The 12,721-nt window shown below is 42.5% G+C and overlaps 1 protein-coding gene across 1 annotated transcript in view; it reads left to right on the top strand.

Annotated features, from left to right (window-relative positions):
- LOC129108242 (neural-cadherin-like) overlaps positions 1–12,721 on the top strand; it is a 79,430-nt gene that overhangs the window by 23,544 nt on the left and 43,165 nt on the right. Inside the window, exons 2-6 of the mRNA XM_054619961.1 lie at positions 1,094–1,291; positions 4,961–5,186; positions 6,073–6,277; positions 7,427–7,538; positions 9,705–9,954. Of these exons, the coding sequence (XP_054475936.1) occupies positions 1,094–1,291; positions 4,961–5,186; positions 6,073–6,277; positions 7,427–7,538; positions 9,705–9,954 (991 nt within the window). The remainder of the gene's footprint in view (positions 1–1,093; positions 1,292–4,960; positions 5,187–6,072; positions 6,278–7,426; positions 7,539–9,704; positions 9,955–12,721) is intronic.

Here is a 12,721-nt window from a genome sequence, read left to right on the forward strand (position 1 = left end):
CCTCCACCATGGGCCCCAACAGCAATCCTGACATCCACTTACAACCCGCCAGATATGGTGAAGCAAAAGGAAGTGGATAGATAGTGGGTAAATTGCCAGGATAGTGTGGTGATTTGCTGTGACCAAAATTCTGAAGCTGAATGGAGACTGTCTTGGGATCAGTTTCCCACTGCAGATACAAGAAGGACTTGGTTTTTAAAAATACCCCAAAAAACGCATAGACACTGTCTTTTAAAGGTCCAGTGTGTAGGATTAAGGGAGATCTATTAGCAGAAATTATAGTATTCATAATAATGTTTTTATTAGTTTATAATCACCTAAAACTAAGAATTGTTGTGTTAATGTTACCTTAAAATGAGCCCTTTATATCTACATAAGGAGCGGTGCCCCTTCATAGAGCCTGTCATGTTGTGCAAGCCATGTGTCTAAAGTAGCCCAGAACAGACAAACCAAACTCGGGCCCTATAGAGAGCCTTCTGCATTTTTACATTACGTGAAGGCCACCATTGATCTCTGACGCGCTTGAAAGGGGAGGGGTGAGGGGAGGGGGAATTCAGTTGGTTGTAGTCTGCAACCTCACTGCTGGATACTACCCAACAGAAATCCCTAAATCCATTGCTCTGACAAAAAAATCTAGTATCTGTTGCTGTTGCAAGACTGTAACAAGTCTATCCAATCATTTCATTTGACCCAAATGTGCTGATAGCTACTTTCATTGGAAAAGAGTTGGCAGCACCGGGCTGGGTTTTTTGGTTGGATGCTTTCAAAATCTGTCTTACTCTTGCTTGTTTTTCTAATTTTGCTGACCCAAGCTTTGAAAGAGAGTGCCTAGGAGTTCTACCTGTATATTTATCCAAAGCGCTCCTACCCAAACATCTTTTAATGACGGGCTTTGTTCTTAACGAGCAGCATTATGTTTTACTATCTACTGGGGAGGATTTATATCTCACATACCTTTACCCTCAGATGACTTGCTGCTTGTCGGTGCTTCGGATTCCCCTGGCTGCTCGTCTCCCATCCACACACTCAGTTACATGACAGCTGTCACTTTCAGTAACCACAGCTTCGTCACTATCTCTGCTCTATCCCCTAGGCCCAGACTGGTACCTGAACAAGGTGAAGCTGAAGATCACTGATGTCAATGACAACGTCCCTGAGTGGAATATGAAGCCGTACCCTTACCTGGCTGTAGTGTCCCCTGAGGCCACCGCGAGAACGTTTGTCTACCAGCTCCGGGCTCGAGATGGGGACGAGGGCAAAAGCGGAGAGGTGGAATACTTTTTGTCTGATGGTAAGCTTTTGCTATTTACACCCACACACACACATGATATGTATGAGAAGTGGTATTAAAACAGGCTGTGTTGTTGTTGTTAGAATAGGTAAGCAGAGCTATGGAGCCTTGGAAATAAATACAACTAGTCAATCACCAGCACAGCAGACAGCCACAGGCGTTCACACATTCATTCATGCATTCATACACTCTTTAGGTCTCCATTAGTTTCTCTGTCTCTCTGTCACCCTATCTCTCTCTGCCTTTGTATCTCCGTCCTTTCTCTCTCTCTCTCTCTCTCTCTCTCTCTCTCTCTCTTCTACACACACATATAGGCACACAGCCAGAGGACTTCACACATTTGTTTATGCACTTATCATGCACTCTCGTCTATCTGTCTGCTTCTTTCTGTTTCATACACACACTGAATCACGCAAGCATGAACACACACACACACACACACACACACACACACACACACACACACACACACACACACACACACACACACACACACACACACACACACACACACACACACACACACACACACACAGTGGGCTGTTGGAAGTCTGCCAGAGTAGTGGACCCCCTGGTGGTTGAGGGGATAGAGGCTTGTTGGAATGTCAGAGATTTGGGGGATGTGCTAATCCTGCCAGTGGGGCTTTACAAAACACTACAAACCTCTCTTTGACGCACATCAGGCCATTGCTCAATTCTTCTTATGTGCATTAAAACCCAATTATCACAAGGTACCAACGATCTATATGACCATGCTAAAACTCTTGTAAGAAGTGAGGCTTGAGCAAACTGAATAGTTTGCCTTCAAATAAGTCTATTTCAACAAATGTATTTATTTAACCCTCTTATGCTGCGCTTAACTTTTTAGACCTCAAGAGGATAAGAGTAGCTGGCCTTTTGATGAGCGAGGTCAGTCTGTCTGATCCTATTTTTTTGTATTAAACAGTAGTGGAAAAAGAAGATATTTTATTTAAAGGCGCCCTGTGGAGTTTTCTTGTGAGCAAACAAAAGTTGTGTTTACATTCAGTGTATTTCACCAAAACAAACGTGTGCGTATCCTTGTGGCCTATGAAATGTGTTGAAAGCTTTCCCTCCTCATAAAAAAAGCCCATTTTTAATATTTAAAATCATACATCGTTTACATCCATGTTTGCTTGCTTGCAGTCTTCTTCTACACAGCCTTTGGCGCATTAATACATTTGTTGGTGCGTTACTGCCACCAACTGTCAATGTGCAGAAAAGTGTGAAACCAACTGCAGAATGTGAATCGCGGTATGATGCAAACAAAAGGGGGACACAATAAATAAAACATTGCTCCACAGCGCTACTTATGGTCAGAAAGTCCAGAGGGTTTCAGGTGTGACAAGTAAAGGTACTACAGTCCTGCAAGTACAGCAGTATTATCACAAAATGTACTATGAAAAATAACAGTATTTACCATGCAGCATGATAAATACTGCTACTTTGTAAAATAGAGATACTCAAGTAAAGGACAAGAACCTCTAGATTGTACATAAAGGATATGTCTGTTGATATTCTATAGTTTTCATATTTCCAGCAGATCCAATGAACAACATGAACTGATCCTACTAACGAGTACAACATACAAACACCATCAGCGACAATCTCACGCACATCTCTTTAAATGATAGCCTAGTAGTTCTCTTCTTGTTGCTAGTGAGGCCCAGCCTACATTTTCATGTAGTGTACAGTGATGAGAGCAATATTCATATTTTATTCAGTACAAGTTTGAAGTAAAGCAGAGATGTCTGAATAATGTTAAAGGCATTCTTCAATAGAGACATTGCTATGTGCTTAAAAATTGCTTCATCTGCATAACAAGCCTTGGGAAGGTCAACTTATAGTGAATCGCGGTGCTTTTCTTTATATTAAGAAAATATTTAAAAATAATTTTAAAAATTGGGAAGAGGAGGAAGTGCATTCATCTTGCCTGCTAGTCTTCAAGGATGGACTGGTGTATCGCAAGGAAAGGTGTTTGGTCCCCTTCTCTTTTTTATACACCACCTCCCGTAGTCCAATTATCTGCTCTCATGGTTTTGCTCACCACTGCTGTGCTGATGATACCTAGCTCTATCTGTCCTTTCTACAGCATGCCTCAATGATACCTCAAGATGGATGTAGGAACATCACCTCCAACTCTCTAAGATTAAACTCCTGATGATGAGTATAAAGCTCAGCTCCATCTCAGGTGCTCTAACAAAGTCTGCAAGAAATCTAGGCATCGTGATTAAATTTCAAGGAGAATTTAGCATATGTCACTCACACTATATATCATCAGATCAGGTCTTATCTCCTTGAGTAAGTTGCTCAATGAAAAGTACAGGCGATGGTCCTTTCTCAACCTTACTACTGCATAGAAGTCAATGAGAAAATGGCCTTACTTCTCAATTGATTTATTTCCTAAGTAAACATTGTAAATGGGATTATTGTCTCATTGGCTAGTTTCAAGTGTTGGTCATTACGACATGATGTTCTTTAGTAAATTGTGGTCCAATTTTAAGTGAAATAGAACATAAATCAGGGTATGATTTAGGGCGTGGCGCGTGGCTACCTTGTGATTGACAGTTCCCTACCACAACTTTGTCTGGTGTTGTTTGTCTTCCAACTTTGACCCTTTCAAAGTGTGTTTTCAGCTCATGAACGTTAATTGTAACCTTTTTCAGTTGCCTCAAAATGTATTTTTCTGCATTCGGTTGTACTTGGAAGCCAAAATGGTGACAGCCAAAATATTGAACTTGAGCAGCATACAATCACTTTGTCCCAGCACCCTTTCTCAGGTTTGCCTCCTCCCTCCCAGTCTAGCCTCTCACCTCGACTCTCAAGGATCCATCCTCCATCCTCCCACCTCTTTACTCTCAGCTCCCTCCTTAAAGCTCCCTCCTCACAGCTCCTTCATTTAACCCCGTTGCTCCCTCCTCTCACCTCTCTCCTCCCATCTTGCAGATCCCTCCTTACAGCTCCCTCCTCTGGAGCTGAAGGACAAGGGAGCTGTGAGGAGGGAGCTATGATGACATAGGGAAGAGGGAGGACGAAAGAGGAAGGACCTGTAAGGAGATAGGGAATATGGGTGAGGGGAGAGGAAGGACCCGTAAGGGGGGAGCTGTGAGGAGACAGGGGAGATTAGGGAGGGGAGAGCTATGAGGAAGTAGGTGAGAGGAGGAAGCTGTAAGGAGGAAGGTGAGAGGAGGGAGTTGTGAGGAGGTAGGTGAGAGGAGGGAGTTGTGAAGATATAGGGGTGTAGAGGAAGCTGTTAAACTCATTTTAATAAAGCTGCTTTCACTATATTGATCCTTTGGGTGATGTGCGATAATAGAGCCTTGTGTTACCTTGCCTTTATTTTATTTAAAGGTACTCAGTGTGTGAGTAATATTGTTTACTTATATGTCCACACTTTTAAGATGTTTTGATGCATAAATTAATTGCACAGAAAGATTGCATTAGAACTGCAATCTGCACATGATTCACACCATAATAAAAAAAAAAACTCTTTATGTGTAGTGAGCCTTAACTCAGCAAACCCAGCAAGACAGAATCACCTATTTCAAATTGCCATTTGGGTAACATTTCCAAGTTAGTATTCAAGCCAGCAGGATTGGATTGGTTTGGATCCAGCACTTGAAAAAATGAAGCCATTGTATTTCCCCATAGGTGGTGACGGCTGCTTTGCGGTGGACAAGAAGACGGGCCAGGTGGTGACCACAGGGCTGGTGCTTCAGAGAGACAGAGAGTACTTGTTAAGTGTCGTGGCCCTCGACGGCCTGGGCAGCCGCAGTGCCCCAGCCATGCTCTCTGTAGTGGCAGGAGCCAGAGCGCCCCAGTTCACCAACACTAGCTACGCCATCTCCATACCAGAGAACACGCCTGAAGGACAGCCGTGAGTACTGCATGTGTTAACATTCACTCAGGGACGATTAATTAGGGCTGCTATATATATATTGTGTTATTTCCAACATTGTGTGACGACGGTATTTTGCAGTAATGTGATATATTTTTGAAGTCTTTCCTTGTAGTTAAACAGTAATGCTGGGGCTTTTATTCAAATGTGTTTTTTTTTCCCCTTGTGGTTATCACCAAACACTCTTTGTCGGATTCTTTATTGTTGCCTCAATGGGTATAATTTTCTGATACTGAAGGACACAATAAAGCAGAGCATTATTAAAAATTGTATTGTCAGTGTACCTCATATCTTTAAATTGCTGAAGACTAGGACGAATGTGTGCTTCAAAGCATACTGATTCACTCACAAAAGAACAGTTTTACACATGCATCCCTGTATAATAACCTTCATTTTTAACAATTGAAATTGAATATGCATGCATAAATGTTTCTGCAAAAACAAGTCCTATAATAGCAAATACAGACATGCAGAAAGACACACTCTTGTCTCAGGTGTTGACTCCAAAACGCTACCTGTTAAGACCCATGCTGATGAATATTCATTTGGACACACCGGTGCACTCAAGCATGAATTGACATATCATCATCTCACACCATTAGGGGAACACAAACTCTCTAAACCGTGAAAATAAACATTGATATCTGCATAATAGTATGACGTTATTACACAGAACTGACAAGTACTGATTGACTGTGTTTATAGCATATAGTCAATGGGCCATACAGTGATTGATTTTTTCACAGCGCAGTGCTGATGTATGAAAAGGATTTCGATTTTAATCCAACATGAGCACAACTGAAATCGAATAATAAAGACTGTTGCTCCTTTTCTTTTTTTGTATTGCTTTTTCTGTGTTCTGCAGCTTCGTGGTGGTGTTTGCCATTTCCTTCCAGAAGCAGCCAATCAGCTACAGCCTGCTGATCAATCCCAGTAGCCTTTTCAGCATCAGACAGGAGACAGGGGAGATCAGTCTGACCAGGACGCTAGACTACGAGAGTGATCAGCGGCGCTACCTGCTGATGGTGCGAGCTAGCGAAGAGCCCGGCAGCCTCAGCAGTGCCACAGAGGTTAGTTTATTAGAGAGTGATACAGGCAGCAAGCATGAGTCACATACGAGTTCATGCACTCAGGTCAAATAAGCACAAAGCTGAGGTCTACTGTGATGTTTTTATTATTGCAGCTGTCACACAAGCATTTACTCTGACTGCTGAAATAAACTGAAATAAAAAAACATGCTTTGTTGCTGAGATTTGCTGCGTTTTGCTCTCCCACTGGACTTTCACAAAGCTCTCAGACAGACCCCCCTTTCACCTAAAAGTTATGCGGCTGACAAGTCTGCATTAGCGGCAATGATCTGATCGCAGCGCTGACCTATTGACATCACGCTACTTGGCGATAACCACAGAGGAGAAGCAGCAGAGTTTGTGGCTGTCTACGGGAATGGCACGGCTGTATGGTTTTTTGAAATGTTAACAAGTCAACCGAGGGGCCCAAGTGAATTTTTTTTTCAACAGTTTGTTTCACCCTTTTGTCTTTGTGTCACAGTAAGTGCTTGTTGTTGAGAGTGTGATCTGGAGATGAACTATGGAAAAATATAGCACACACTCTGAGGCACTTGGCATAAGAACTCATAATCCGAGAACCTCATTCGCAAACGAATATTTCTAGATAAACTATTCAGGATCATTTGAATTATTAATTCAAAGATTTTGTTACCCAATTATCATGTCAGGCACTCACTTCGTACCACAGATTCAGCGGGCAAAATCTCTCTCTGCTCAGCTGCATGTTGCGGGGTTGGAGATGGAAACTGGGAAAACCTATCCCAGCTATTTCAGGACTATTACTCAGCTGTCACTTCACACTTTACACATAGTGGTGACAGGGAGCTTGTGTGGGGGGGGGGGGTAGTCGGCTAAGGGCCTTTGTCACAAAAAACACACATGCTCAGAACATTTCTATTTTCGACTCAGGAAAATCATGAAGTGGAAGATAAAGGATGTGTTGAACTGGCAATTTGAGAAACTATAAAATGAAATTTATATTAAGCTTTGCGGTCAGCCTCCTGTTCAGAGAATACCATATGGTTATCTCCTAGATGTGAGGGTTTTTAAAGAGAAGCTAATTTTGTATTCTACTGCTCTGATTTTGTCTGTTTTTTTCTCCTCTCCCGATCTTCTCTTCTGCTCTTATCCCATCACACTGGTGCTAATCAGGTTCAGGTGTTGATAACGGATGAGAATGATTGTGTCCCAGAGTTTCTCCAATCTATCTACAGTGTGGATGGAGTCCCTGAGACTGTAACCACGGCAACATCCCTGCTTCAGGGTGAGACCCCATATACCACATCCATCTGTTTCTTTTTGAAGTGGAGAGAGAAACTATCCCAAAAACTATTTTTTTGCAGGAAAACAACAGATATATTCTGGAAGAAAGCTAACGCTGCATTTCAGACCTTGAGTCATTGTTTCAGCTTATTGACCCATAATGCTTCCATTTTTCCATACTGAAGGAAACTAATAGATCTTTCAGATCTGTGCTCATATGGGCTCAGTAATACTGAGCTAAACTAGCTGCTACAAAGACAGCATACATTTGTTTTGATTAATTAGGTACTGTATGAATGATGGCATGTCAATTTATCTGTTACTGCATGAGGCTACCTTATAATTATCAATTATGAGGCTGAAGGCGAATGTCTTGCCATTGCCACTGCTTAACTTGAGCAGAAATGTTTGTAAAAATACACACCAATGAAGAAAAGTTCCGGCCGAGGGAGCAGTAGAAATTTACTGTAATATTAATCAGATTCAGTTTCTGTTCCATAATGTTCCTTATAATGAAACTTGTGTTTCTAACAAATGTGTTTTGCCACTGTGACTATCACCTTTTTCTAGTTTGCGGTTTGAAGAAATTACACCTCTGATTGCACTCATGAGATTTCCATTTTTATATACTGTACCTTCAGGATCCCTTTGCAATGTCAAGCTACAGCCTTCAATGAAAAAGTACCTCAACAGGATTTAATAATTTACTACATTCTCTTCTACTTTACTAACAAATTAACAGGGGCTTAAGTCAAAAATTGAAAGGAAAAGAAAGAAAAAGTAAAGGAATGACCCAGTGTTCAGGATTTCACCTTGTTGACTGTTGTCTGCACCTGTGGGACTTCAGTCCTCCATGGACTACCATAGGTGATACCTGAGAATCTCAGGGTGGGTAATTATTTCTAGCGGATTCTCGGTGAGAAAAATTAAACTAATTTAATTCTAAATTATTACAATACACAGCGTGGAGCAATAGAAAAGTGTAAGCGATGCAGAGCCAAACGAAGGAGAAAATGGCACCCAATACAAACCAATGCATCAACAACAAATAAAACAACCAATACAACAGGAAGAACTCTTCAGAGGAGAGATCAAAGGTAGAGTGAGTGAAGACAGGGAGTCTTCTGAAAGAGCTACCTATGAGGAAAGTTAGATAATTTTGTTTCAAATAGACTTGCTGATACATCTCGAAAATGTGTGAGTTTATATTTCAATAAAACTGCCCCTGACAAAAGCCCAGAAGGCCCCCAGCAACTCAGATCAAGGGGGAAAAAAACCTGAAAGAAAGAGAGAAAACAAGTTAATTTCTCAATCTCCTGGACTGCTCGCTAACTAATGAAATGTCAAAGTTTTGAGGCACCAAGGGGGTGAAGTCCCCCAATCAGCTTGCATTCTATTGGGCAAAGACACAGATGAATACTTCACAATGAGGCTATCACTACAACTGAGGAGAAGATATAAATAATCTTGAGTTAAAAGCACTTGTGAGTGAAGTTTAAGGGAAATTTACTACTTTAATTATTTAGCATTTAATGAGCCCGTTACATTATACACACTATGCAAAGAGTGTATAGTAAATTGCCAGTCTTGAGCTGTAACAAAACACTGAGGAAAGAATAAAGCATTGCGATGCATGTGCTGCTGGTACTGATACTTGACACAGAGGAAATAAACACATCAAAAGAATATGCAATATGCAAGCGTTATGAGCTAGACTCTACAGGGTCTGTGTATGAAACAGGGAGTTTAAGTGAAATTCACCAAATAGCAAACTTAAATTAGCACTGCAACCAAGGGCGTCAATGTATGTGGCTGTATTCCCATCAAACGTGAGTAACGAATCTATAGTTCTTCTGTTTAATTACCTTAGAACATTATAATCTCTAAACAGTCCCTGCAGAAAGAAAAAAAACATCTGGTTTATTTCATTAGGTTTTTTAGCTGTTTTCAATCTGATTTTTGCAAATGATAGAGAGGCACAGTGCTGTTTGTGTGCTTTTAATTGTAGCTGTCAGAGATTTTGATCTATTACATGTTTTGCAAAGCCATAAAGAGATAATGATCCACAGAGATGTCAACATAGTCATCAGCTGAAGCCATCTCATCAGCTCATTTTGATTAACTGTAAACTGATGGTCCTTGTGTGATGTATTCCCTCTCCCGCCAGTGTTGGCCACAGACTGTGACTCGGGGTTAAACGCTGAGCTCACCTATTATACCCTGAGCCCGGACTTCAGCATTTCACCCCATGGGACTGTTTTCCCTGCTGGCCGTCTGGACTATGAGAGGCCCAACCATTTGTATGAATTTGTGGTGATGGCGATGGACAGCGGGGACGAGCCTCACTCCGGAACCGCCACGGTCCGTGTGAGGATGGCAAACATCAACGATGAGGCGCCTGAATTCTCCCAGCCTGTGTGAGGAGCTTTACCACTTATGAAATACCTGTCCATCATTTGTCTGGTTGATTTTGGCCATAGTTGTTCGCAGTTTATTCTGCCTTTCTGCCAGACAACAATAAAATCATGACCAAGATGTGACCAATAAGAAAAAGCTGATATTGATGTAGTTATCAATATGAATTCTTACTTATTGAGGGCTCAAAACGTAGCATCTGGAAGAATATATATTGGAATAAAAAAGTGCCAGGCCAAGACAAAGGTGCTATGAGTGGATCAATAAGCTATTATGAAAAGTATACAGTGTATTCGTTTTTGTGAATGTTGATTCAGTTAACATAATACGTTTATTTTTCAGGCACCTTTCATGCACAAAAAGCAAAATGCTCATGGTTCACTTGTTATGCTGTATGCTTTGTTACTGTGGCCCAAAACCAGATAAACAGTCACAACTTGGCCAGAGTTCTGCTGCAAAGATCAAAGTTTGTCACCAAGATGACAATTTTAAATAACTTTCCTGCTGCTGGCACTGCTTTATCTCTGCTGATCACACCCCATTACATCGAAGCTTTGCTCTATGAGTAGAGAAGGTAGTTGCATCACAGATATATAATAGGTTGTTACATTAAACATCACAGACCTGCCTCCCTTCAGGCTATTCGTCGTAACACAATTTGATACTGCGAGTCATGCTATGAATAGTGGCCAACTTGCTTTCACTGCCCTGTAGTAAAAGCAACACCAGTTAGACAAAAATTATATATTTTACTCGGTGTGTTAATCACAGCAATCTGGCATCAGAACAACCTGTTACTTCTCACACATTAACCACAGACACAGTATGACATTGTTACCTTCATAGTATGTTCTGGGTTTTTTTCTGAAAACGACTCTTGTTCAGTATTCTAGTAAAATCCTGCATTCAAACGGCATTCGCTGGAGTTTATTTTTGGCCTTCTCCAAACATACGCAGTAAACTGACATTCGGATGCAATCCAGTGTGTCCTCGACCGCCTTCTTGGCAAAGCTGTGTGAGTGGGTGGGCAGTAACTGTCACTGTGGCTCCACTGCATTTATTCCCCCAAAAGAGTAAGCCGCTTGTCCTGTCATTCATGTTTCAATGACCTTCACAGCAGACTGTTGCATACCTCTGTTACTCGCTCTTGTTGCATTGTCAGATGTCAGTCTCGGTGGGTGGCTAGACACAGAGCCAAACAGGCGGGCAAAGAGGTGCAGATTTAAGCAGACAAACATAAAGCTGTGAAGAAAAAACACTGAAACATGGTTGCAGGGCGAGCGAGAAGAGAATACCAAAACATGCACAGCGAGTAGACGGGAGACAGCCAGTCAGATATGCAGATAAACAGAGGAGCCTGTCGGCAGTCAGACAAATTCTCTTGCCAGACCAGCAGACAGATAGTTAGAAATGCAGGCATTTTGCCAGCTAGGGTGTGTTGGACGCTTCGTCACACTGTGGCTTGCTGAGATGTAGATAAGCACTGTGAGGGCAGAAGAGGAGCAGAGTGGACAAAAACCGCAAAAGACAGACATGTAGAGGTCGACTGATGGATACAGTGGGGTTTATGACATGAATCTTCGAGTCAGACTTATTGATATATACCCCGACATGTGAGTGGACAGGCCGATGTTTCCTGGCATGACGTCTGAGTTGTCATCTGAATGAGGAATAGAGAGGCTAAAAGTGAGCGACGGACAGGCAGGGAGTCTGTGAAAATGCAAATAGCCCGACACACAGGCCATCAGACGGACAGGCAGGCTTCCTCCGTCTGAGTACAACTTCCCAGTTCAGTGAGATGAAGGGAGCTGCTTGAGGAAGAAAAGCCAAGGGAGTGTATACTTCTCATCCCAGAGAGCTGCGGAGAGGTGGCCTCTGAGCCGGGTGACAGATTACGGGTCACTCATGTTGCCACGGAGACTGCCGCAGCTGGCGGAGATGAATCACCCATCAGCGTTCTTCTGTAAACCATCAATCACCTCTGACTTCTCACTACAGACACAGACGCCCACCCCCCAACACACATACTTACATACACTCACACCCACACACACACACACACACACACACACACACACACACACACGCACACACGCATTAGAAGAGGATACAGCAGAGCATCTCACAGGAGATGAGTTCTGCTGACGAATCAACTCAAACTCTGTGAGAACACCGCCCCCTCTTACAGTGTATCCAACTCCTCTCTACGTCTGTCAGACTTCCTCTCTCTTCCTCCCGCTCCTCTCTCTTCCCTCTCACTCCCACACATCACTTTACCTGTCATTTCAGTGCCAGCCGTCTTTTTTGTCATTTGCCCCTCTCTCCCCTCTGCTCTGTTTGCCATTTCTTTTCATCTCCGCGTCCTCCAAGTCACGCAGTTCATCTCCACCCCATCTTGCTTTGTCCCACGGTGGTATATCAGTCTCCTGTGTTGCGCTGGGCATCTCGCTGCCCCAGCTCCTCAGAGCAAGCAAATCACTGTTGACATTTTAAAAGGCACTGGATCAAACGGCCCACAGTGGGCTGGGTATGTGGAAGCCCCATTTGTCCAATGACTTCACCATCCCAGTAGACATCATCATTTGTCTCTAGTCTGGCCGGCTAAAAGGACAGGTTAAATCATTGTGACAAGCAAAAGCCACAACCATAAGTCTAATCAGCCTGCTGATGCTGTGGACAGTGTAAATGACTCGTATCTCCTGTCTGTGTGTGTTTCTATCATTTGACTTGTGACTTCCATGTGTGTACACTCACTTTCTTGCACTTGTA

This window comes from Anoplopoma fimbria, chromosome 19 (genome assembly GCF_027596085.1).
Source record: "Anoplopoma fimbria isolate UVic2021 breed Golden Eagle Sablefish chromosome 19, Afim_UVic_2022, whole genome shotgun sequence".
In the NCBI taxonomy this organism is placed as follows: domain Eukaryota; kingdom Metazoa; phylum Chordata; class Actinopteri; order Perciformes; family Anoplopomatidae; genus Anoplopoma; species Anoplopoma fimbria.